Source organism: Ambystoma mexicanum, chromosome 4q, assembly GCF_040938575.1.
Source record: "Ambystoma mexicanum isolate Mex_15411 chromosome 4q, UKY_AmexF1_1, whole genome shotgun sequence".
In the NCBI taxonomy this organism is placed as follows: domain Eukaryota; kingdom Metazoa; phylum Chordata; class Amphibia; order Caudata; family Ambystomatidae; genus Ambystoma; species Ambystoma mexicanum.
In genome coordinates, this window is record NC_090928.1 from 1,124,875,802 (window position 1) to 1,124,900,496 (window position 24,695).

The 24,695-nt window shown below is 48.6% G+C and overlaps 1 protein-coding gene across 3 annotated transcripts in view; it reads left to right on the forward strand.

Moving 5' to 3' along the window:
- ENAH (ENAH actin regulator) overlaps positions 1 to 24,695 on the forward strand; it is a 1,361,004-nt gene that overhangs the window by 1,059,418 nt on the left and 276,891 nt on the right. For all 3 annotated transcript variants that reach the window (XM_069608703.1, XM_069608701.1, XM_069608702.1), the window contains one exon: positions 3,680 to 4,002. In XM_069608703.1, coding sequence (XP_069464804.1) covers positions 3,680 to 4,002 — 323 coding nt within the window. The remainder of the gene's footprint in view (positions 1 to 3,679; positions 4,003 to 24,695) is intronic.

A 24,695-nucleotide genomic window follows, 5' to 3' on the forward strand; every position in this document is an offset into this window, starting at 1 on the left:
TCAGCCGCGGTGAAAGTGTTTGAAATCTTTCTCCAATCCGAGGGCTTGTCCTTCTCTTTTCTTTGAACTAACTTTTCTACCAACCACAACCTCGTCCGGAATATGTGCTCAAACTTTACAGCAAATTACCCTGAACTGTGTGATCTTGAGCAAAAGACTTTTGACCTGATGACTTTGGCCCTTAGCCTTTTCTAGCTGATCTCTTCACTGTAGTCTCTCTTGTTCAACTGCTCAGAATACTTACCTGTTGGTTTTGCCTAATTTCTGATGACTTTCTTTCCCTCCCTTTTTAAATTGCTGGAGTGCCATTTTGCTCCCACTTCATTTTGTGAGCTTAACTTGCCTGGAATTTAAGGGAAGTGGTGTGGTGTATTTATGATTGTGATTTTGACCTTGCTTAGATTAGTGAAATGTTATACAACTGCTAAGTAAATAAATATATATTCTTTTACTTAGAAACCTTGAGTCAGTGTTTGCCTGAATCATAGTAATTGCTGTCCTTTGTGTAACTATTTGTACTGCTCACTTACTCTTCAGATAAGTCTGGCTGCTCCGCTACTGGTACACTATAACTGTGTAGTACAGGCTTGTACCAAAGGTGAAATTGTACTGTCACTTGTAGTCTTAATTGTGTGTAGTGTTCCCAAAGGGTACTGCATATAATTCTGCCTAACGGACATGAACACTTTACCATGGACAGCTCACTGTGAGAGAATACCGGACATGTCCCAACACAATGGTGAGGCAGTCAGGCAATTACTGATCATTACACACACCTGACTTCCATCACACTTCCCCACACAGATAAAAGGCGGAGCACGAAAGCAGACCTGAGCAAGGCACAACACACGAGGAAGCAGCAGCTCCAAGATGGCAGTTCAGTACGAGAAGAAGAGAAAGACAGCAAGACCCGAGAGGGTTGCAAGGAGAGAACTGACCTTGACCTTTTTGGAGAAAAAAATGCTACTTTCGCCAGCTCTCAAGAATAAGAAACAGAAGTCCGGGAATTGAAGCTGAAGAAACGTGCACTGTGTCTCGGGTACCCGGGGCTCTCCTGCATCGATAGCCAAGGCGAGGAGGAGCGATTGGCACTGTGGTACTGTCCTTGGCTCCTACCACAAAGCAGTGCCAGTAAAGTCAGCCCAGCTGGTGAGTCTGGGAGGCTGATAGCAGACCGGTCTGTGTTAGAACCAAGGTTGCAAGCATCAACATTGTATGGAGAAATCTGAAGATAAGTGTGTGAAGCGTATGTGATGAGCGACGCATATATAATTGGACATCCAAGAAGTGGCTGAACTTTTGAAGCCAACATAGATACCATATACAGAGTGGTCCGGCACCATGTGGGTGCTAATGTAAAGGTCTGTTAGGTATCCAACTGAGAGGTGGCGTATCTAAATTGTGCAATTGAAGTGGTACTGCAACAGGTCAAGCTAAACCCTGTGCACATTCGAATGTCTTAGATAGCAAATAGTAACTGCAGTTGGTCCGAACCCGGCTGAGGGAGACTAATTGTGTAAAAGGAAGGATCTGAGCCTGGCTGATGGGGACCCAGGGTGAAGAGTGGATCACCTGCTTTGAGTACGTGTGAGAGGAAAGGAACATTTTGTTTGTTTTGGTACATCCGGCCCTCTGAATCAAGAGACTTTGATAACTTAAGAGACTTGGGCACAGGGGGCCCTGATGCTGGTAATGGAACTGTGTCCCTGTGCCGAAGAAGCTCAAGTGTGCTATTCTAGAGTGAACCGCCTTGTACTGTTCTGAAAACATGGGGAATGGAGTCCAACGGCCTTAGCATCCTGACTTATTTTGTGAGCGCTTCTTTCTTTTTCGTGCACAATACCCCACACTGTTTTTAGAGGTAAGGATTGTCATTTATTTAAAAAAAAAAAAAAATTTAAGTGTAGGCTTTTTTATTTTGAAGAGATTCCACTAGGACTGCATTATTTGATGGTTGTAGCTTGCTTCCATATCATTTTTCACACCCTTGTTAAAGTTCAATAAATACCCTTGAACTGTGGTCACTTGTTTTTCTTACTATTGATACCATGCCTTCCTTACAAGACTGCATTGCTGTAATCTAGTTGAGACAGGTGAAATTCCTAAAACCTCTCGCCACATTTTACATTGAATGCGTTCTTTGAAAAAAAAGGCAGTTTGTAAGGTGAGATAAAAAAAGAATTTCCTCGAGCGATCTTTCGGGCTGAAGACTGCAGGACCGCCTAGAGTTGAATGTACATTTTGGTATCCTAAACGGCAGAACATGGCCTCCATCTACAAGAAGCTGGGCAAGGGAATGTACACAATTGCTGAGGTAGCTGGGAGGTTTGGATACACCAAAGCAGGAAAGCTGATAATGTGTATTTTATTTGCATTTTGATCATAAAAAGAGAATTTGGAATAGAGTAAATACAATACACTAAACAAAGGAGTATATTTGTGCGAGGATGTCTTCTGGCAAGAATAAAGGGGCCTAGAAGAATAGCTTAGTAACGTCTGGTTCTTAGTTGCCTTCCCATTGGTGTCTAAGGAGGAACTGTTTTTTGTGGGTTTGCATGCGAGGCAGGCTTCAACCATCAGGCCCTCACTCAACAAGAGGCAACGGATGTTATTAGATGGCACTAAAGTAGAGCTGTGTCATCCGCATCCTAATGGACGGAGATCCCACTGCTCACAGTGAGCTCTCCCCGCTGCTCCCTAAAGAGATTGAACAGTATTGGTGATAAAATATATCCCTGTGGCACCACACAGCAAATTAGGAGTGAGGAGGACTTGGAGTGATCTACTAGGACACATACTGTGTGTTTCGAAATGGGCACAAAGAAAACCACTTAGACCACACACACCCTGTTCACCTGCAAGCTGATTAGATCTAAACAACCCCTAGTACGCAACAACTCTGATAGATCCCAGGGATGGCTGGTAAAGGGGAGGGGGAGGATTGCAGCTGTGTACAATTATAATTCGGCTATTTTAAACTATTTTTATACTATATTAAAGATCATTGCACTGGGTGAGCTGGAGCTACTAAATCTAATGATTTGTTCACCAGCCATATCATGAGGGATTTGTTTTACATCACCCTCCAGAAGCACCATTTTATAATTCTGACCTTTATTGAATATTTCCCTTTTTACATTCACTCCCCATAGTAGTCAACTTTATTTTTTGATTCTCGGCTCTGGCCACATTGCTTCATTGAGATCCTTTCTGCCTTAAGTTTCTTTAGTATCTGACCTCTAGAAACGAGAGGAGCTTTGTGCAGTTTATTAAAGTACTGAATATGTGGACTGCACCCTTCCCATCATTGTGGAATATTATTCTGAGTAAAATGGCCCAAACTGGGTTCATCTAGCTTTCTTTAAAAGCAAGAATGTGGGTGGAGCGATAATGGTTTCTTTTGACTCCCTTATATTTGTGGCTGCTAGTTTGAATACTGCGTGCCTGAGGAAGGAGCCCATGCAGTATTGAAAGCTTGCAGCAAAAAATGCAGTGGCCTGCTCTAAAGGTATCCGGTCTACAAAATATTTTTTTCTGTATTTCTTTTGTAATTGCGTTCCTCTGTTTAATAGAGTGTTGCCCCACGATTTATGTGTTTTTCTTATCTACTGGCCATAGGCTTGAAAAAAAAATCACTCCCATATGTTTATTTTAATTTGTTTTTATTTTTGATTTGTAGGTGTTATCCAAGCTCCTCCTCCACCTCCACCTCCACCTCTTCCATCTGGTTCAGTCTTCACCCCTGCAGCAGGACCCCCACCACCACCAGGACCACCACCTCCTCCTCCACCACCTCTTCCTCCATCTGGCCCCCCACCTCCACCTGGACCACCACCACCTCCTGGCCAGGCACCCCCTCCAGCCCCACCACCACCACCACCACCACCACCTCCTGCACCTCCCCTCCCTTCTGGAACATTTGGTGGATCGTCTGAAGAAAATCGCCCCTTAACAGGACTAGCAGCTGCACTTGCTGGAGCCAAACTTAGGAGAGTGTCCAGGGTAAATTCATCTATTGCTGCCTTTTTGTTAATTGTGATGCTGAGCAATATGTGCGACTTTGTGCCTTTACTGATCTAGTAAAACCTAGAGCTTACTTAACTATCATGGTACATGCATATATAGTTCTGATGAGCCTTACTCCATTAACTTCTTTGCGAGTTGTCTGTAGTTCAAAAACATGTCGATGGAACAAAGAAAATTGTGAGACAATTGAATATTTCATTAATGCGAGTCACTTATTCTGAGGCATATCAACTCTTATGCAGTACTACAATTTTGTGCAAATTACAATAGAGCCTCAACATCTCCTAAATGTGCACTTTAATTTTAATTCACCAAGCCAGATATTTCTGTTTAATATTCTGTACCACACTCAAAATGTAGTAATTTCTTTGAAAAAAGTGCCTTTTAAATGTCCATATTTTTTGCAGTTGATTTGTAGTTTTACATGGTGTAAGTTGAAGGTAGCATCTTGAGTGTCTTTGAGGTACTTGTGTTTCATTAACCTCTAAATGGTAAACCATTACGTTCGTGTTTCAGAAAAGGCAAATCTTGAACAGTGGAAAAAGATGATTGATGCACTGGAGAATTTTACAGCCAATATAAATAGCCATTTAATGCAGCAGTCCTACTTAGTACTTCCTGCCTCAAAAACAAAGTGCCTTGTTATTTGGTTCAATCCGCTTTAGATATTAACTCGTCTTTCTTCTACCCACTTGGCATTTGTAATTGGATTCGAATTTACATAGAGCTACTTCTGACAATGGGCCAGGTAAGTCTGAATATAGGATCGATCAAGTGCAAAAAATTCGATGGACTGGTTATTTTTTGTCTACAGTAAAAAAAGGAATGTACACCGGTTTACAGTGTTAATGTGTTTTCATTGTCACCGGTATTTCCTTATATATTTTTGCAAGGGGGTCTGGGCTTGTAGAGGGCTTACTCCTACCTCCGTCCCCTTTCATTCATACTCTATGGGCATCCCTCGCTCGGGACAGGAAACAACCTTTTTCACCAGAAACAATTGTCATCCCCTTTAAATTTCGAAGCACGTGGGGCACGGCCTTGGGAGTATGTACTCCCCATACTCCGCACACCGGCGCCACACGTCAGTCCTTGTTTCCGCGTCAACTGGAACGGACCACTTACAAATGCTTCTGGGTTAGGCCCCTGGACTTGTAATTCCACACGTGCTTATCCGAAAAGGTTCTATTTTTCTGCTCTCCTAGATTGTCAGAGAAGAATGTCCTCTAGTGCCACGCTCCTCCCCGACGCATGACGACGGTCGGTTTTAACAGGTCTCTGGCCTACGAGCCTTCCTTACCCATGTCAGATCCCCATGCGCTCTGGCTGTTCTTCTTGCGACGCGTTGACCCAGCAAGCCCTCAATCGCTTGGCCAGGTGGAGGGAGCTGTGTGAGAGATCACCTCCAGAGGACCTCAAGACTTATGTGAGGACGAAGACCAGGCCCAAGGTAGGTGTCCTGTTCTCCTCTGTACCCCGCAAGGACTACTTCCCTGGGAAGCGCCAGAGTGGGAAGGGCCTTCTAGGTCCTAAGACCAGCAAGGAGACCTAGGCTCCCAGAGCTACTGGCCAACAGGCAAAGGGGTCACAAGACTCTCCCGGTCCCACTGCTGAGGGGCTGCAAGGCTCTTGGACCGGGGACATCCCAGAGGGGCTTTGACCTACTACCGGGATCGTACCTGAGGGGGCGCCTACACGCAGCTCTACCGGCGTCATGGCCGAGGGCCCTCCGCCTCCCAGGTCTCTACCTGAGATGGAGGGAAGGTCTGAGCCTCGCTTCTAAGTGTACAGGCGGAGACTGGTCCCGGCTCTTCAAGCACTACGCAGCAAGCAAGTGGCACGGGGCAGGGCAAAATGGGTGCTAGGCCAGACAAGATGGCAGCTCTAGCGGAGAGCGAGCATGGTAATGCACGTCTTGGTGGGACTGGACCACTCCGGTGACCTGGCCCACATCATACCCGACCACACCTGCACAGGGGAGGTACACAGCTCCCAGTGGGGTGCAGCAAGGCCTGCCAGACCTCACCAACCACAGGGCACAGCTGCCACACCTCCAGACCCTTCCCCTGCATGTGAGGAATTTGTTCTTAGAAATGTTCCTTACTCTCATGAAGTCACCTCAGATGGACACCATCCTCAGGGTTGTCATCAAGGACATGCTACACCCGGCACCACCTCGGTCTCCGACAGTGTTGCAGACTCCGGTACTGGTTCAACCCTTAGTTCCTGCGCTCACACCAGTCATGCAGGCTCTGCCTCCGGCACAGCCTCTGCAGCAGCCTCCGGCTCTGCCAGTCTGCACGCCGCAGATGCCCACACCCAGCACGCCTCTGTCTGCTCCGTACCTGCAGGACACAGCGGGCAACACAGATGAGGAAGAGTACCAGGATACTCCCTCGTCAGCTAAGGCTTTCTACGAGAGGCTGGCGGTGTAGTAGAATACCTGTGGATTACGCAGCCTCAAGTCGAGCAACCTGAGGTGGGGGGTTCTAGCTGAAGTGCTGACCATTTGCCCAGCCGCAAGAACTGCCATTCCTCTGCAAAAAGATGTAGAATCCCTTGCCAAGAAGGGATGGGTGAAGCTGCACTCAAAGCCTGGATGCCAAGTATCGGCAGGTGGAGGTGGACTAACGCATTCTATCAGTGCACCATCAACCGCATTCATCAGTTACAGCTGCAGACTCCCTTTACTCCAAACCACAGTCTGTTTGCTGATCCAACGTCAGCGCTCCTTGGAAAAGAGGAAAAGCTGTTGGAATCCTACGGCAAAAATATTTACTCTTAATGCCATACTCCATCTGTGCCAGGCCAATGCTGATGCTATGCTGGCAGCAGTGAATCAAACTGTGGAGGGAGATTGCGGACTTCCTTCTAGAGCTCCCTGCGCAGAGTCCGGCACGCTTCAGGGCCAGATTGGCTGAGGCCAACATTGTGTACCAAGATATCATGGCGTCTACAGTGGCTCACATTGACACCGCAGATTGTGATCTGTATCACCACAGATATGAGGACAGCTTGGCTCAAGGCGGCCAAGTATAACCCCGATGTGCAGGAGCGCATTCTAGACCTTCCATTTGGAGGTGGGGGAGTGGGGTTTGTTTCACTCAACCACGGATGAGGAACTTGACAAAAAGAATGGCTCTCAGACAGCTTGATCCTCGTCCACCCTGACAGTCGGCACCCAAGGCCTATAGACAGAATCCCCAGCGCTCGGATAGAGCACCTACCTTCGGTGGCTTCAGGGACTTTCGGGAGCATCGCACCAGACAGGTCTAGCCAACACAGGTGCAAGCAGCACAAATCCTCTCACAAGGGTGTGTTCCAATCCCCCTCCCGGGCACCAGCCTCGGAGGGTAAGAAGTAGTGACGATGTCTCCCAGATCCACGAGTTTGCAGTGGGGGGCAGGCTTGCCCTGCACTTCCGTTCATGGCAGGCACGGTTCGCGGACCCATGGATCCTCTGTAGTCTCCATGGGCTTCTGCCTACCAATCCCTCCATTTCCTCTTTCCTGCCCTCCACTATCACATATTGGGACGGCAACTCTTTTGCGGCTATCCGCTCGCTCATCACGAGTCAGGCGGTGGAGGAGGTTCCAGCTTTGCAGCGGGGCATGGGCTTCTATTCCCGAATATTCACCATTCAGAAGAACCACCAGACTGGCCTGAGTTGTTCTAGAACTTTCTTCCTGGAACCTTTCCCTACCCCTTCAAAGGTTAAAGATGGTTACTCCAGCTCCTATTGCAGAGACTCTGTGTGCGGGAGGTGCTCCCGGGATCTGAAGAATGCTTACCTGCATGTCCTCATTTGGGAGCCCCATCGTTCCTTCCTGAGGTTCAGGATCATGGGCTCTTCTTTTCAGTACAAGGTCCTCCCCTTTGGTCTCAACTCGGCCCCAAGGGTCTTTTCGAGGTTAATCAACTCGGCAGCAGCCCTTCTCAGGGCAGAAGGCCACCACCTTTCTCTCCATACCTAGACGACTGGCTTATCCGAGCGGAGTCTCCAGAGGCGGTCCGTCACACAGCTTCAGCACTCATGCACATGCTATACAATCTGAGGTTCTCGATCAACCTCAAGAAGTCTCAGTTCTCCAGCATGGGGTCTGGCATGGATTCACATGCTCATGAATATTCCCCGATGACAGGCTGGGAATCCTCGGTAAAGAAAAAATCAGTTTGTTTTGTTTCTGAACTGTCTTTCTACTAATAACCAATCATTGGTCTCTGGTGTCATACTGCCCCCAGCCAATGACTGCCCTCTATCTAAACCCCTCCTCTGGCAGCCATCTTCAGATTTTTACTGCACGTTCAAGTGTTGGGAGTCCTCGTGCTATAGCTCTCGAGCTTTTACTGCGTTTTGCCCTTTTTCCTAAGAGTTTTCTCTTATTTTTCGGTCAATTCGAGCCTCAAGCTCCACCGATTCTTCCTCCGATCAATGGGGACCCATTTTGGAATTTTTCTACGCCCCTCAACGGGGAATTTTCATCGGGTTTCTCTTGTTGGAGGATTCCGGAAGATCTTTGAGGCCTACTCCGCGTGGACATGGCCCAGGACAAAGGAGACGTGATGCCTACTGGATCCAAGCTGTTTAGGAACTGCCCTGGATGTGGATTGCAGAAAGTCTTTGAGGATGAGAACTCCAGATGCCTGTACTGCCTTCACGACAAGTCTCACGTGGAGGAGGGCTGGGCGTAAGAACATGTCCGCCCGGACATTGAAGGACTGTCAGACTCGACTCACTAACTGGCTGGAAGGGAAGAGCCCAGCAGCAGGTGAGAAGTAGTCTGAGCTGTCTTCTAAGACCTTTGAGGGCACCCCGGCAACGGGGGCCCAACATAAGGCAAAGCACCGCGAGTCTGTGGGCACCGGGAGCGCCGTTGGTTCGGGCTCCTCGGCTGCCAGGAAGGGTGCAATGTCCCCGACGCCAACAACCGCGAGCCAACGCCAAAGTCTGAGAACCCGGGTAAGCTTCGGGAGAAGCCTCGGTCGATCCCGATGGAGAAAGCCAAGGGGGGGGGGGGGCGAGGCAATGACCCTCCCCCTCAGCTGAAGGCCCCAGACGCGGCCAAGGTCATGAAGGCCCTGATTCACCTGGCGAAGGCCTCGATTGAAGGAGTCGTGGCGGCCCTGGTGAAGCCTGTGGAGGCTACCCCAGTGGAATCGACTTCTGGGCCTAGAGTTTCCCTGCCACCCCAGAGGGAATCCGCTTTTCAACCTAACGAGAAGACCTGTGAAACCTCAGGATGAGAAAGGGGGAGGGGGGAATGTAGCCATAACGGACACAGATGCCACCTCCAAAAATGAGCTGGCTAGCGTCAAAGATCCTGGAAGTCCGGTCCTACGGGAGGGATCCCGACGAGGCGGACCTAAAGAGCAACGGTGGAGCCGACGGCCGTGGAGGAGACCGAGGATCCCACGCCCCAGCCGTCGCTCCCGTCGCAACCGATGCCTATGCCACAGGACAACTCTGGAGCGATCCTGATGGCTATCCAGACCCTGTTTACGGAGATGAGGACAAGGTTGCCCTTACCCCCAGCGGATGATCTAGCGGCGCCTGGACCGTCAGGGAGCCCACCGAACAAGCAGAGGTGAATCCATCCTCCCCCCTCCTTTCCAGCCTTCACCTCCTTCCCGTCCACCAAGGGATGAGACGGGAACGGATTGCCCATCACCCCTTGCCCGGGCCTCCCCTCCCGACGAAATTGGCTCCTTTCACGCCATGATCGCCTGGTCATCGGAGCTTTTCCAGCTTTGTCCCGAAGAGTAGAAGGAAGGTTTCCTCTACCAGTGACGGGAGGTCAAGAGGAAGACTATCTTCTCAGTCCCGTTACTGGACGACATCTGGGACGAAGGACTATCACTGCTCAAGAACCTGTCCACGGCTCCTGCAAAGAGGGACGGTATGAGAAGAAGTACCGGGTCCCAGATTCCACCTGTTGTGCCTCGAGCTCAGCCGTCCCTGGATTCAGTGGTCTCCGCGGTGGCCAAGAAGAAATCGGCAGGGCGATGGCATCAACTTCCACTTCCCCACCCGACGGCGACGGGAAGAAGCTGGACGCCATGGGACAACGAGTCATCTCGTCGTTGGTGTTAGGCAGAATCCTGTGCAGTGCCCTTAGGGACCACTACACACAATTAAGACCACAGGTACAAGCCTGTACTACTAAGTTATAGTGGTAGCAGTAGCAGAGCAGCCAGGCTTATCTCAATAGTATATGAGCAGTAGCAGAGATTACACAAAGGGACCACAATTACTGTGACTCAAGCAAACACTGACTCAAGGTTTTAGGTAGAAAAATAGAAGTACATTTATTTTTAAACCATCAGTTATAAACACAACACTTCTATTAAACTTTAAACAAAACCACACGTCAATTATACTACAACTAACCAATTCACTTTGTACAGTATGTCTCATGGTAAGTACCCTGTGTTTGAATGAATCGGTGTTATGAACAAAACACGATACCACCGATATGGTTGCTGTTAGGGAGAATTCTCTTAAGGCTAATTTCCCAAACCTAGCGAGTCCCCCAGCAGCTTTGCTGGATTTTTGGGGTTTGTTTTTTTCTCCTGCTAAGTTTGAGACTCTTTTACTCCCACTCTTAGGCATGATTTGAGGTATGACTTTGACTTATGTGCTTATGGGCTATAGGGTTCCTTTTTACTCCATAAGGTATCATCTGTTTTTCTGTATGTGTGGTACACAGCACCCTCAGTGCAGTACTACAGGGGTGTCACAGTGACCCCCAAACATAGACTCCATAACCTGGGACTGACTACTGTCTCCCAGGGCATGTAAATTCACCATTGGCTTTACTAGTCCAAAATTGTGAATAGAACCAGTACAAACCATCATATTGTGGCAGTACTGGTAAGGGGTAATTCGATTGCCCCTGGGTCTGTTTTCGAGGGGGGCACTGTCCCGTCCCCCTTTGTCAAGTTTCTGGCTGGTGGCAGTGGTTACCACACAAAATATTCCACTGGAATATTCTCTATGGGATTTTCCCATTCATTTTAAACGCACCACTTTTGGTGCAATGTTAAAGATACCGCTGGTTTATTTATTTAATATTAAATCAACGGTTGGGTCTTTTTGTCAGAACTCGGTTCTAAAATGGCGGTTGTGTCCGCCTCTGTAACTCTGACCAAGTTCGAGCCCTTTGTTCCACTATTTTGGCAGGCTTCTCCACAGAAGCCCTCCAAGTGGTGCCACTCTGGGTTCCACAGGAAGGGTGGAGGGGAGAATTGGCACCCTGGACTGCGTTGCATTAGCAACCCAAGTCGCACTCTACTCTGATTGGCCCAGTGGTGAGCCGCCCGGCTCACCACTTAGCATGTGTGATTGACAGCTAGGCTGATGAATGGGGGTTTTTCAGCATAAAAGCAGGGCCTTTGGGACTGGCACTTCAGAAGTCGCCACAGGACCGAAGAATCCGAAGAGGGACGAAGCTGAGCCATCTGCAACGACTACACCACCGGTGAAGCCCTGCTGCGGCTACCTCACCACTTTCCCGACGACAAGAGAAGATCTTCTGCTTGACGAGTCGTCTTCCTCTGAGCTGGTGGGACCAACCAGTTCACCCTTTTCACTTTCCAAAGACGGCCCTTGGTCGAATCGCCCGTGCCAAGCACCCCGGCGGCCGGATAGCAAAGCTCACCACTTTTGACTGCGAATAAAAGGACCGCACCCTTTAATCGGGAACTCCGCGGCTGGTTTCATCCCTGTGCAGTGCAACGACTCCAAGTTTCCTCCTCAACGAGATCCTCTCTTCCCCTGGTAGGAACAACCAACTGCAACCACTGCCAGGAACAACTTCCCCTGCTGGAGCTTCCTTTCTCTTTAAGGTACTGTGTCCTGCCTGGCCTCCCTTTCTACAGATTGTCAAAGGTGACCCTTAAATCCTTGGCTTCTATACTGGGTTGGCTCCAGACCTCTAACTATATCTTTTGAATCACCCCAACCTCTTTTGAACACTCTGCAAAGACTTTCAGTGCACTTTAAACCGTGTGATCCTGGGCACATTTCGCTTTGCTCCATTTAAAGTGGGCCTGGCCTATGAACTTTGGCTCTACAGTATAACCTGCCTTTCTCCCCCTTGCTCTGAACTCTTAAGTGTTGGGAACTGTTGAATTTTATGCTCTGCCTTTTCTCTCCCTTTTTAACCTAAACTATTGGAGTGCCATCTAGGTTAAGCACTCACTTCTGTCTTAACAAATAGTTGTGCTTTAACCCTGACTTGTCTGATAGTTATCAAGGAAGGTGTATATACTTACCTGACTGTGTTTTAGATTACTTTTCATTGAGAGTGCTAGTGTATTACCTAAAGTGTGTTTTAAATAAATAACGATATACTTTTTATACAAAGCTCTGGTCAGTGTTTGTTTGCTCTACTGTGTTTTGGCCCTATTGTGTATACTCTGCATACTGCCCTACTCTTATTATAAGAGGTCTGACTGCTCAGCCACAGCTATCAGGTAAATCTGGGTGGTGCAGACTGCTACCAATTGGATTTACTGCTCTCCTGTAGTCTTAATCTTTTTGCAGTGTTCCCCAAGGGAACTGCACAGGATTCTGCCTAACAGTTGCGATCACTTTTTGATAGTTCGGTCTACTAAATAAACGCGTATCTGTGACATGAAATGCTACCGGGGCAAAAACTCTCTTAGCACCTGATACCCAGAGGGAGTTGGAGGCAAAAATCACAGGCAATATTTAGGTTAGGCAGACAGGATCGAGAAACACTCAGAAACAGGAGTTCAAAAGTCAAAGGGCCGGAGCCAGGGTTAAGTGACACTGGAGACCTGTTGTCGAAGGTCACACCGTTAGTTCACGATTCAGCGTAGCCAAGAGTACTTTGATATTGTTAATGTTCGGAAGCAAAAGTTATAAGAAGGAGGGAAGACGAGGGCAAGCCTTGAAGATGAAGAAAAGGGATTCACCCAATTTCCTCAAGCAGAACACAGTACCTTATTCCAATGGTGCAGCTGGTGCCCTGGCAGTTGTTCCTGTTGGTTTCCCGCAGACCCACGATTCCTGGAGCTTCGGTGTGATGGATGATGCCTGAAGGGGGTCTACACCACACAGGGATGAAGCAGGCAGCAGCGACAACAAATAAAAGGTGTTCTCCTTAATAACAGGAGAGGCTTGTCAGGTGGCTGTCCGGACCACTACAGCAGTGTGCAGCGATTTCGACCACGAGGGTGACCTCTGGCTGAAGAAGATGAGCTGGTTATCCCCACCAGGCTGACGGGAAGAAGACTCCGGACTGGATCTTCTCTGTCGTTGAAGGGTAGTTCAGGACTGCAGCAGGGCTTCACCGGGACGGGGTAGTTGCAGCAGCCGTTTGTCTCTTTGGTTCCTTGTAGTTCCAATGGCGACTCCGACTTCTAGCCCAAGAGACCTGCATTTTATGCGCAAAACCCCCATTCACACAGCCTGGCTGTCAATCACGCAGCAGGGGGGTTGTCCAGCCGGGACAACCACCTCAGCCTATCATGGCAAAGTGCGACTTGGGATTCCTAGGATACCCTGTGCAGGGGGTGACTACACCCCTTCCCCACATTCAGTCTACCTAGACACCCAGGTGCCAAGAGGAGGGCTTCTTTGCAGAAACCCGCCAAAAGATGGTGAACAAAGAAGGCAAACCTAGTTTGCAGCAAAGAAGGACTTGTGGTGAATAAACCCAACCGGAGCCAAAAGAAAGACTCATTTGGTCAAGCGGGTTTATGCTTAAGGCTGCAAAAATAGCCAAAAGGATTACCACGTTTATCTACTATAATCACAGTAGAAAGGTTAGGGTAGATACCACTGCCACCAGCCAAGTCTAAATGTTAAAAGAGCAAAACAATGCTCAGGGAGGTAAGACAGAAAAGGGGTACAGATTAGCCCTTTCCAGTACTCCATGTAAGATGGGTTGTACTGGGTCTGTGGTAAAAGTGACTAGGTAAAGTAAATGGCAACTTTACCTTTCTCTGGGGGACAGTAGTCAGAGGGCAGTCTTAAAGACAACCCTGGGTTACTACACTGAAGGTGCTGTGTAACCCATACAAGAATCCAGCAAAGCTGCTGGGGGGACTCACTAGGTGAGGGAAATTAGCCCTAGAAGGAGAATTCTCCCTAACGGTCGGCGACGACCATCAAAGCGGCTAACGCCCTCACGATCGTGGCACGCTACGACAGGGAGCTGTGGTTCAAGATCGCTTTTCTCGGGCGGAGGCCCTTGAAATCCTTCAGGATGGTGAGGTGGCGTCGGACCACGCCATCACGGTGGCCACTGACATCGCCGATGCCGGTTTTCGCCAGATGGGCACCTGCATTTGCAAGGAGGTCCTTGCAAAGGCCAGGGCGTCGTCGATTCTTAAGTGCTATGGGCATAAATTGAAGAGGTTATCTGTCTGGTGCCGTGCACAGAAGATCAACCCTCTACGGATTACGGCCCCTCAAGTGCTGCCGTACTTGCTGTCGCTGGCCAAGGCGGGGCTGGCACATGCCTCCAAGATCCATCTGGCGGCTATCTCCCGCTACACTAGAACTCCGGGGCGGTCGTCGCTGTGGTCTCACCGCCTGGTGAAGGAGTTCATGAAAGGAATGTTCCGCTTGTTCCTGCAGATGAAGGCTCCGGCCCTGGCATGGGAACTCAATGTGGTGCTGACCAGGCTCATGGGCCTGCCATTCGAGCCTCTGCATTCGTCACCTTTGAAGTTCCTATCGTGGAAGACAGCGTTTCTTGTGGCCATCACCTCCGCACGACGAGTGGGAGAGATCCAGGCCCTCTCCTGTAAACCTCCATACCTGACATTCCACGAGACGAGGGTAGTACTGAGTACGCACCCCTCCTTCATGCCCAAGTTGCCGTCTGACTTCCATCTCAACCTATTTTCTTCCCGTCGCCGGCTGAGAGGACTTTGCACTCGCTGGATGTGGCTAGAGCACTGAAGTTCTACGTGGACCACACTAAGTTTTCGGAAGACGTCAAAGCTGTTTGTGAACTTTGGACCTGTGAACCAAGGGAAGGCCCTCTCGAAGGCTTCCATTTTCAGATGGCTCTCCGGCTGCATCATGCACTGTCACCGGTTGGCAAACCGACCGTTGCCCGGCCGTCCGAGAGCCCATTCGACCGGAGCGACCACTGCTACTACGGCGTTCCTGTCTGGTGTGCGCCTTCTTGACATCTCTAGAGCTGCTACGTGGAGGTCGACACACACCTTCACGAGATTCGACTGCGTTGACCGGGATTCCAGGCAGGAGTCCAGAGTCGGCCAGGCAGTGCTGAGCAACCTGTTCGCTTGAAGGTGAGCCTCGTGAGGCGGTAAGAGATGCTTAATGTTGGGTTGTTGAAATGCTTAATGTTGAGCCTTGACCTCCCGTGGCTGTGCATGTGTGTACTGCTATGTATTCTTGTATTCATGAGCATCTGAATCCATGCCAGACCCCATGCTGGAGAAGGAACAAGTTACTTAACTGTAACTGTTGTTCTCCAGCATGGGTCTGGCATGGATTCACATGCGAACCCTCCCTCCAAACTCCTCTGCGGCTCTTCTCTTGGTCCTACTGCCACTTTACGTGCTTCCAAATCTGAAGTTGGCTGCCAGAGGAGGGGCTTAGGTAGAGGGCAGTCATTGGCTGGGGGCAGTATGACCCAGAGACCAGTGATTGGTTATTAGTAGAAAGACAGTTCAGAAACGAAACTGAAACTGATTTTTTTTTCGTTACCGAGGATTCCCAGCCTGACGGGGAATATTCATGAGCATGTGAATCCATGCTGGAGAACAACAGTTACAGGTAAGTAACTTGTTCCTTACTCCCCACTCAGTCCTTAACATTCCTGGGGCTGTTTTGGGATACAAGGGCAGAGAGGATCTTCCCCTCAGCAGACAAGATCACGGCGATCAAGAAGGCTATGAGGCATTTTCTCAGCAGACCAGTGACCTCCGTATGGTGGTACCAGCACCTGCTTGGAATATTGGCGACTTATCTCCTGGCTGTACCACACACAAGATTCAAAATGAGGTGGCTGCAGCTGCATTTCTCAGCCTCTTGGAATAAGGAGATGGGCTCCCAGACAGCCCCAGTCAGCATACTGCAGCACCTACACCCAGACCTGGAGTGGTGGAGGGCAGAGACCAACCTGGTAGCGGGCAGATCATTCAGGCAGTCTTCTCCAGAGATCACCATTACCACAAACTCGTCCTTGGAGAGATGTGGGGTGAGGAGGGGTTGTACACTGGACAACCGGTATACATGGAGTATGGTCACGGCAGGAACAGCTGGAACACATCAACTGGCTCGAGATGATGACCATCTGGCTGGCTCTGAGTTCCTCCCCATTTTCGGCAGCAATTGGGTCTGCATACAGACGGCTCCATCTGTATGTATTACATCAACAAGCAGGGAGGCACCAGGTCCTCCCCTCTATGTGGGCTGCCCATCGACATTTGGGAGTGGGCACTGTTGAACAACATTTATTTGTCAGCAGTCCATCTTCCGAGGAATCCAACTTGGAAGTAGACTGGCTCAGCAGCCTGGAGATCGACCACTATGAGTGGCAGTTGAACAAGGAGGTCCTGAGGGGGATCCAAGACAGGTGGGGTCACCCTCAGGTAGAGCTATCCGCGACCATGGAGCAACAGGAGATGCCACCAGTTCGCTTCAGGGCTAGGGCTAGGCAGGGGATCGCTGAGGGATGTATTGCTGATTCCGTGGAACGATATGAGTTCATACGCTTCCCCCCCCCCCCCACTGCACTGATGCACAGGGTCATCTGCAAGAAACAGGAGCCTTAGGCTCATCTTGATAGCCCTGTGATGGCCGGCAAGACCTTTTGTTGTCAGAACTTCTCCGACTGGCGGATCAGCCCACGGTACAACTCCCGTTTTGCTTATCCCACTTATTATCCCAGCAGGGGGTCACAGTGGTTCATCCTGCTCTGCAGAAGTTAGCCCTGGCAGCTTGGTTCCTGAACAGATCACTCTGAAGCGTCTACACTTGTCACAGGACAACCTGGCTATCATAAAAGGGGCAAGAAGCAACTCCACCAGGAGCAAGTGGACGAGGTTCTGTAACTGGGCCAAATCAACAAGATTGATCCCCTGACATGCTCGCTGGACGATGTGCTATCCTTCACTGTGCATCTGGCCCACTCGGGTATGCAGGTAGACACCTGCTGTATGTATCTGGTGGCCATAGGGGCAAACAAGAACACAGATGACATTGTCTCCTTCTCCAATCCGGTGGTTAAAAGGCATTTGGCAGGTCTAACCCGATGATATCCTCCTGTCAAATGTCCACATCCGGTCTGGGACCTTAACGTGGTACTGGGGGCCCTGGCACACAAACCCTTTGAACCCATGGCCTCAGCAGAGCTCAGGGTAGTTACTATCGAGACAGCCCTACTGGTTGACCTTACATCAGCACACTGGATCAGCGAAATTCAGGCACTGGTGGCTTCAGAGCCATAAACATTTCACCGGGACAAGGTGGTGCTCAGGACGCACCCTGCTTTTCTCCCTAAAGTAGTTTCCTCCTTTTACCTTAACGAGGAGATGGTACTCCCAACATTCCTTGCAGATCCAAAGGATGAGGCTCAGAAGGTATTGCATGGTCTGGATGTCAGGAGTGCGCTAAAATTTTACCTGGACAGTATGAAGAGCATCCGTAAATCTGATGCCTTCATCTTTTTTGGCAGGTCAAAACCAGGCTGTCATGCCTCCAAAGCTTCCATAGCAAGGTGGATGGTGATGGCCATCAAGAAGGCTTAAGAAGGGCGCAGCACAGGCCTTTGCCAGCCAACATGCACGCCCACACCATCAGAGCCAACGCCACGGCTATGGTTTCCCAAAGACACGTCCCATGGCAGACGATCAGCAAATCTGCTACTTGGGCTTCCCCATCGGCCTTTTGCGAGCACTACTGCTTGGATGCCAGCACCTAGCCAGGCAGTGAAGAACTTGTTTTCTTAGAGGGGCAACTCTCCTCCCCAGGGCTACATACCATTGTAATCGCCCATACAGTATGCAGGAAAGGGGACGGGACGTAAAGGTAATTATAAGTTCTTCCCCCCCCCCCCCTTAATAAACCGGTCATTAGGCAATTGTAATATTGTTGATATGTCAAAAGGGACTGAGGCGTGGTGCTGGTGGGCGAAGTAAGGGGAGCGCATGCTCCCAGTGCAGCGCCCCCAAGCACATCTAAATTTAAAAGAAAGACCATTTTCGTCTGGTGGAAAAGGTTGTTTCCCGTCCCTTGAAAGGGACGCCCATACAGTATGGAGGAAAGGGGACTATGGACTAGGAGGACGTTAGTCACTACGGTGAGTAACTTATACATTTATTTTGGGTATAGGATGCAAAATTGATATTGTTCCCGTTTTTAAAGAGACTTAAAATCACCTTACACATGCTTTGTTGATGATCTCTCAGTTGCTGGTAGTGGTACACTTAAGATACTAGGGTAATTGCTCTTGAAAAGCCTTTACAAGAGTCACTGGCAGATGTTGAATAACTTCAATATAAAATACAAGTGGGTTCAAAATCTGAGAAATGTAAACATCTTAAACTGTGAACAATAGTTACAAAAAAGGTTTGAGACAATTCCATTGGAGAGAAGATAAATGGCAGAGGTATTTCACACCCATTTTCCTTGCACTGCATTTGAGTCTGCAGCTTTTTTCAAAACAGTAAAGGAATTAGAAAAATGTGAAACTCTTTTGATATTGATCTTTGCTAAAAAAAAATGAATCCAACAGTACTTTCAATGCAAACCATTTACTGTTTCCTCTCATTCAAAGCATGCATCTCCAATGAGAACCAGACAGAACTATACCAGCTGTGCAGTCCCATCTTTCATCCTTGCCACAACTTTTAGAGCTGCTGTCTAAGCCCCGGTCCTCTCCCACCGCAGGAGCCCGAGATGCCACGCTTGCCTTTATGAAAGCTGTCCATTATGCTGGAGCATGCCTCCTCACAGGTCTAGGAAATTAAACCTGTTCACCACCATCCTCACTGGCTAGCCCTTCATGCACGCATCATGTTCAAGACACCTGCATAAACTAAAAAGCAGTTGCAACCAAAATGCTGCTCTCCCTGGCTCAAATTCAAAAAGGCCAGCGGTCCGCACACCAGCAGAAGCCACGACATTGCCAGACTGGAAACAAAGTACTGTAAGGGGGTGGCGTAGGGGGGAGAAGAAACAGGCCTTTTCCTGAAATACACCCTGTCCTGAACAAGTTATCAGTGCAGATCAGACTGGGCACCCTACACGCCAGAAAGGACCTGAAGACCCTGCGCTTATACAAACATCTCGCCTACCTCCCCCTCTCAAAGTTGCCAACTCAGTCCTCTCCACCACCCCCACCCGCCTAGCTGTGCTCCTCTACTATTCCCCTCCTGCCCCCCCCCACCTCCAACCATATCTGTTAAACCCGTGGGTGTGTCCAATATGTACAGCACTCTCTGATTCCCAGCTAGGGTAGCTCTAGAATTCACATATATTCATGAGTAGCTCAACCTGACAGTCTGGTTGTGTGCTCCACAAATAATTGATAATGATCTGACACCTCTCACATTGATTTTCATTGAATCCTCTGACAAATGGCAACTTTGGATAATTGCCACACCAGTAATTTCAAGTGGGTCAAAGTATGGGGCCGTTAATCACATGGTAAATCACCTTGCATGGTTTAATATTTGCGGATCTTGTTTAGAGCCTTGCTGGTGTGGGTCTTCCAGCCAGTGTTTTTAGAATGGGGACCCTGATAAGTGGGATTTCCCACCGCTCTTCACCTAATAAGCCAACCTAAGTTTATGTATCCTAGATCAGTTAACTTCAATCTTCTCCAGCTGGATAGAGACCCAAATTGTGTATCCAACTGCGTGCCTGCTCATCAGACTCCTGTGTCCTTGGAAAGAAAGCACCCAAGAAGACATGTGTACGTCATCTTTGAAACCGCATCTGAATGAGTCCATTTCAGATCCGTTCTCAAGCTGGGAAAAAAGTATTAGAGGTACAGACCTCCCTTTGTGATTAAGCCCAAGATCAACACTACTACAGCTGGAAGCCAATGCAAAAGCATGAGATATATTTAAAGATGCAGAAAATGGCTGACTGCAATAATATTAAGCTTTGAAGATTTCAGACTGATGTTCCTGCCATTGAACTAGAAAGCCTTGTGTACTGTTTGTTCATGGAAGTGATGAGGCCTGTCCCATCTGGTTCCTGGACGTCCATTTCAACTTATCTTCACATTCCAAATGGAACAGGTACAGATAACCTCATTGACTACTGCAGCATCTCTTCTCTGCGTCTTGACTGCACAAAGTACCTGGATGACCCAGGCCACCATGTAATCGAAATTTAGTCTCAACAGGATACAGAAAGGAAAGCCGGCAAAGCAACCATAATTGAAGGTTCTGAAACAAACTAGAGTTTAAGACAGACCCGAATCCTGCCTATGGTTCATGGGACACAGCGTCGGATAATTATCAGTGGAGATTAATTTGTTAGGTTGAGTGCCTTGGGGGCAGGCTCGGACATTTACTGTGCTATATTTTATATTCTTAAAGCATTCTTACTCCGGTGATGGGTTTTAATGGTGTTGACATTGTAGTGGAATCCTCTTTCAAGGTTCTTTAGTATTTAAGGATGTTTTGCTATAGTTTAATTTCTGTTGCATGAACGCAAATATAGTTCAACACTGGTGAGTGAGGGTGATGGAGCGAGGTTGGCTTGAAATGCAGAAATGCGTTTCCCTTGTCATTGGAGCTGTACGTTATGTTGAAATACTAGATTTTGGGGCCCTGGGTCTACTGGAGTGGGCTTAATTTTCGGCATAAATGAAAGGCTTGGTGCAAACTGTTCCCTCTTACAGGGGACACCTTCAAGGAACTGACCAATACCGATGAAGTCTAGTCTATTCCCACACCACTTTTTGGCAACCTGTTTTAAAGAGAATCGACATTTGAAATACTGATGACAAACCAATATAACTCCAGAAGGGTTTATTTAAGATGACATGTGCAAAATGTTGCATTTGAAGCTAAGAGTTTAACGTCTTCTGTCTGTGATCCTTCTGATAGACAAACATGCATTGCAGATCTGGTCCCAAGGATGACCCCTTTTTAGGAAAGATGGTTTCTCTTTAGAGGGGGTTTTAATGGGATTCTTGATACTGAACTGCATAGATTGCACATGAACATCTTGGCCAAAGCTCCTCAAGCTCTATCAATATTTCATGCTATTGAGGGTGTAGACCTGCTTGATGTATGGAGGTATCACCACCCAACCTCCAAGAAATCTTCCCATTTGCACTGTCACAAGTACATCACGATTAAAATGTTCTAATGTATATGTCCTTACTTCAGTTATCACAAGTTAACCAAGATTTCACAACAGTTCCTCAGCTGTTCTTTTGATTCTGATAATGGTCCCGTCATGTAGTCCGTACAGTTTCAGAGTTTTCCCTTCCTGGATATGACCTCTTGAACTGGATAGGCAGTAGTTACACAAAAACAATTTCGCTCCTGGGTTGTTCATTCTTAGCCTTGTAGAGGCTCCACCTCTGTTGACCCATGTTTGATTTCTCACTGCTTTCATCCCCTTGTGGGGGTATTCCGTCTCTCAGCCCTTGTTGGGAGACGGTCCTGCTTATTTCTACTTGATTGGTTACTTCCCTCACCACCTCCTCTGATATTCGGGTCATTAACCATGTGTGGGCTACAGGCCTTCTCACCCCTGTTTGGGCGGTTGCTTCTCATTGTCTTTTGGGGTATTCAACTTCTCAGCCCAACGTGGGCTTCGTGCTGCTTCAGCCGGTTTGGTCTCACCCCATCCTGGGATATTGAGATTGTTAGACCCATAATGGACTATGGGCCTGAGCGGCTGTTTGTTTTTTCTTTCACAACCCTTCAGCTTTTTCTCGGATGCTGCAGTGTACCTTCTCTACAGCCACGCTTCTCATAAGTGGAGGTGGTCTCTCTGGCCCATGCATATACGCATCTTTGACCTTGCTCTTGTCTGCATGGTTGGCTTTTCCACATTGGTTATCCCTCCTTTGGACTTTTGGAGGAGAAGACGTCCGTACATTCAGTTTCCTTCAGTTATGCTTCCTTGCTCAGCATGCCCTGGCTCATCTGGGTTTCCTCCTACATTGAATCGGCAGCGCTCTGCGTGTGGCCTTGGGTCTCCACTCACCACAACAAATGCATGGCTCTCACCTGGTTCTGTTCTTCATCAAGATGAGGCAATAACAAAACAGGTCTGAAACCAAGCCATCCATGTTAAAAGGACCCTAAACTTGATTGCCCTGTTCAATTCCCATATAACCAGCCGACATTGGGGAGTTTGAAGTGAAAGGAAATGAGATGGAATCCTTCCTTTTGCCCAGATGTGGGGTCACCCCCACTTGGCTCCTGCTTGTCCTTGCCTTTTAGAGAGGGTATTGCTTAATAGGCTCCGCTAGCTAGGCCCAAAGGGGAGATTGGGGATGGGGGGTGGCCTTGTAATGAAGTGATACCGCTAGTAACATGGATTACAGAGAAAGAGCTTGGAGGGACTGATGACCTCTTATGATATCTTAGACCTTTTGAGTTGGAGGAAGAGGAGGGGGGGTAAAAGCCATAGTCACAAATCCTAGTGCTTATACTGACAGAAAAAAAAAAGTTGCTCAAATCAGGAATCTAGTAAAGGGTCAGTAAGAGACGTGGGTGAACAAAGGTTTTAGTCTCCCTGACTAAGACACCATTAGCAACAATTGAGAAGTTTAGAAAATCTGGTCATGAGGCGATCACAACGTTCGAATGGGACACGTCTGTGCCCCTGCACACTGAACTCACTTAAATGAAGAAATCAAATGAAAATAAGGAATAACGCATACTAAAAGGATGTTACTGTGGATAATGTAGTGACAAACGTACTCCTAGTCCATAGTCCCCGTTCCTCCATTGTCTCGCTGGAAACGGGAAACTGAACCTTTTTCACCAGAAACATTGTCTTCCCCCTTTAAATTTAAATGCGCGTGGGGGTGCGGCCTTGGGAGCATGCGCTCCCCTCACTTTGCCCACCGACACCACTCCTCAGTCCCCGTAAGCTATATTAAAATTGACTAATGACAATGGCTTATTAAGGGGGAGGATGGTGGGACGTATGTAGGAAAGGGGACTATGGAGTAGGAGTACGTTAGTCACTACGGTGAGTAACATATAATTACTCCTACGTCCCATCCCCTTTCCACCATACTGTATGGGCGATCACAACGGAATGCAGCCCTGGGGAGGAGAGTTGCCCCTCTAAGAAAACAAGTTTCTCAAAACTGCCTAGCTAAATGCTCAGTCAAATCTGGCGCTGGCCTCCAAGCAGTAGGTAATGTTTGCAAAAGGCCGATGGGGAATCCCAAGTAGCTGCCTTTGCTTATTTTGTGCCATGGAGCGTATCTTTGGAGGGCCTTGGCTCTGATGGCATGGGCGTGCATGTTTATGGGCAAAGACTTGTGCTTTCCCTCATATGCTTCCTTGATGGTCATCACTATCCACCTAGTTATTGAAGCGGTGGATGCTTGACAGCCTGGTTTTGACCTGCCAAATGTGATGAACAAAGCATCCGATTTAGGGAAGCTTTTCGTCCTGTCCAGGTAAAATCTTAGAGCACGCCTAAAATCCACAGAGTGCAATAGTTTCAGTGCCTCGTCCTTTGGATCCGCAAAGAATGTCGAAGTACTATCTCCTCATAGAGGTGAAAATATGATACGACCTTCGGGAGAAATGAAGGGTGCGTCCTTATTACAACCTTGTCCCGGTGAAATGTGGTATAGGGCCCTGGAGCCACTAGCGCCTATATCTCGCTGATCCTGAATGCTGATGGAAGGCCAACCAGTAGAGCAGTCTTTATAGTAACCAGCTTGATATCCACTGACACATGGGCTCGAAAAGCTTCTGGGCCAGTGCATCCAGCACCGCATTAAGGTCTCAGGCCAGATGTGGACACTTGACTGGGGGGATACAATCTGGTCAGGCCCGTCAAGTACTTTCTGAGCCCACCAAATTGGAGGAGGATAAGATGATCTTAAATGTTTTTGCACGCCCCTATGGCCGCCAGATAAGTACCTGCACCCCGGAATGAGCCAGATGCCGAGAAAAAGATAGCTCATTGGCTAGTGTGCATGCTAGATGGTCTATCTTGGTTGCCTTGGCTCAGTGACAGAACCTGGTCCACTTGCTTCTGTACTGACTCCTTGTGGAGTGGCTTCTTGCCCCCTGAATGATAGCTAAGTTGTCCAGTGACCAGTGCAGATGTTTCAGGGTGACCTGTCAGGCGCCACACTGCCAGGGCTAACTTCTGTGGAGCGGGGTGAACCACTGTACCTCCCTACAGGGATAGTAGGGGGGCTGAAACCAACGGAAGGGGGACCAGAGGCTGATCAGACAGTCGGAGTTCTAAGAACCAAGGTCTGGTCTGGCCACCACAGCGCCCTAAAGATTAGCCAAAGCCTCAGTGACACCTTGACCTTGCAGATGACCCTGTGAATCAACAGAGTGGGGTGGGGGGGAGCGTATGCACTCATGTCATTCCACTGAATCTGCAACATGTTCCCCAGAGAGCCACTGCCTTTTCCCCATCCAAGACGCAAACTGGTGGCATCTCCTGGTGCTCATTATGGCGAACAGGTCTACCTGAGGTT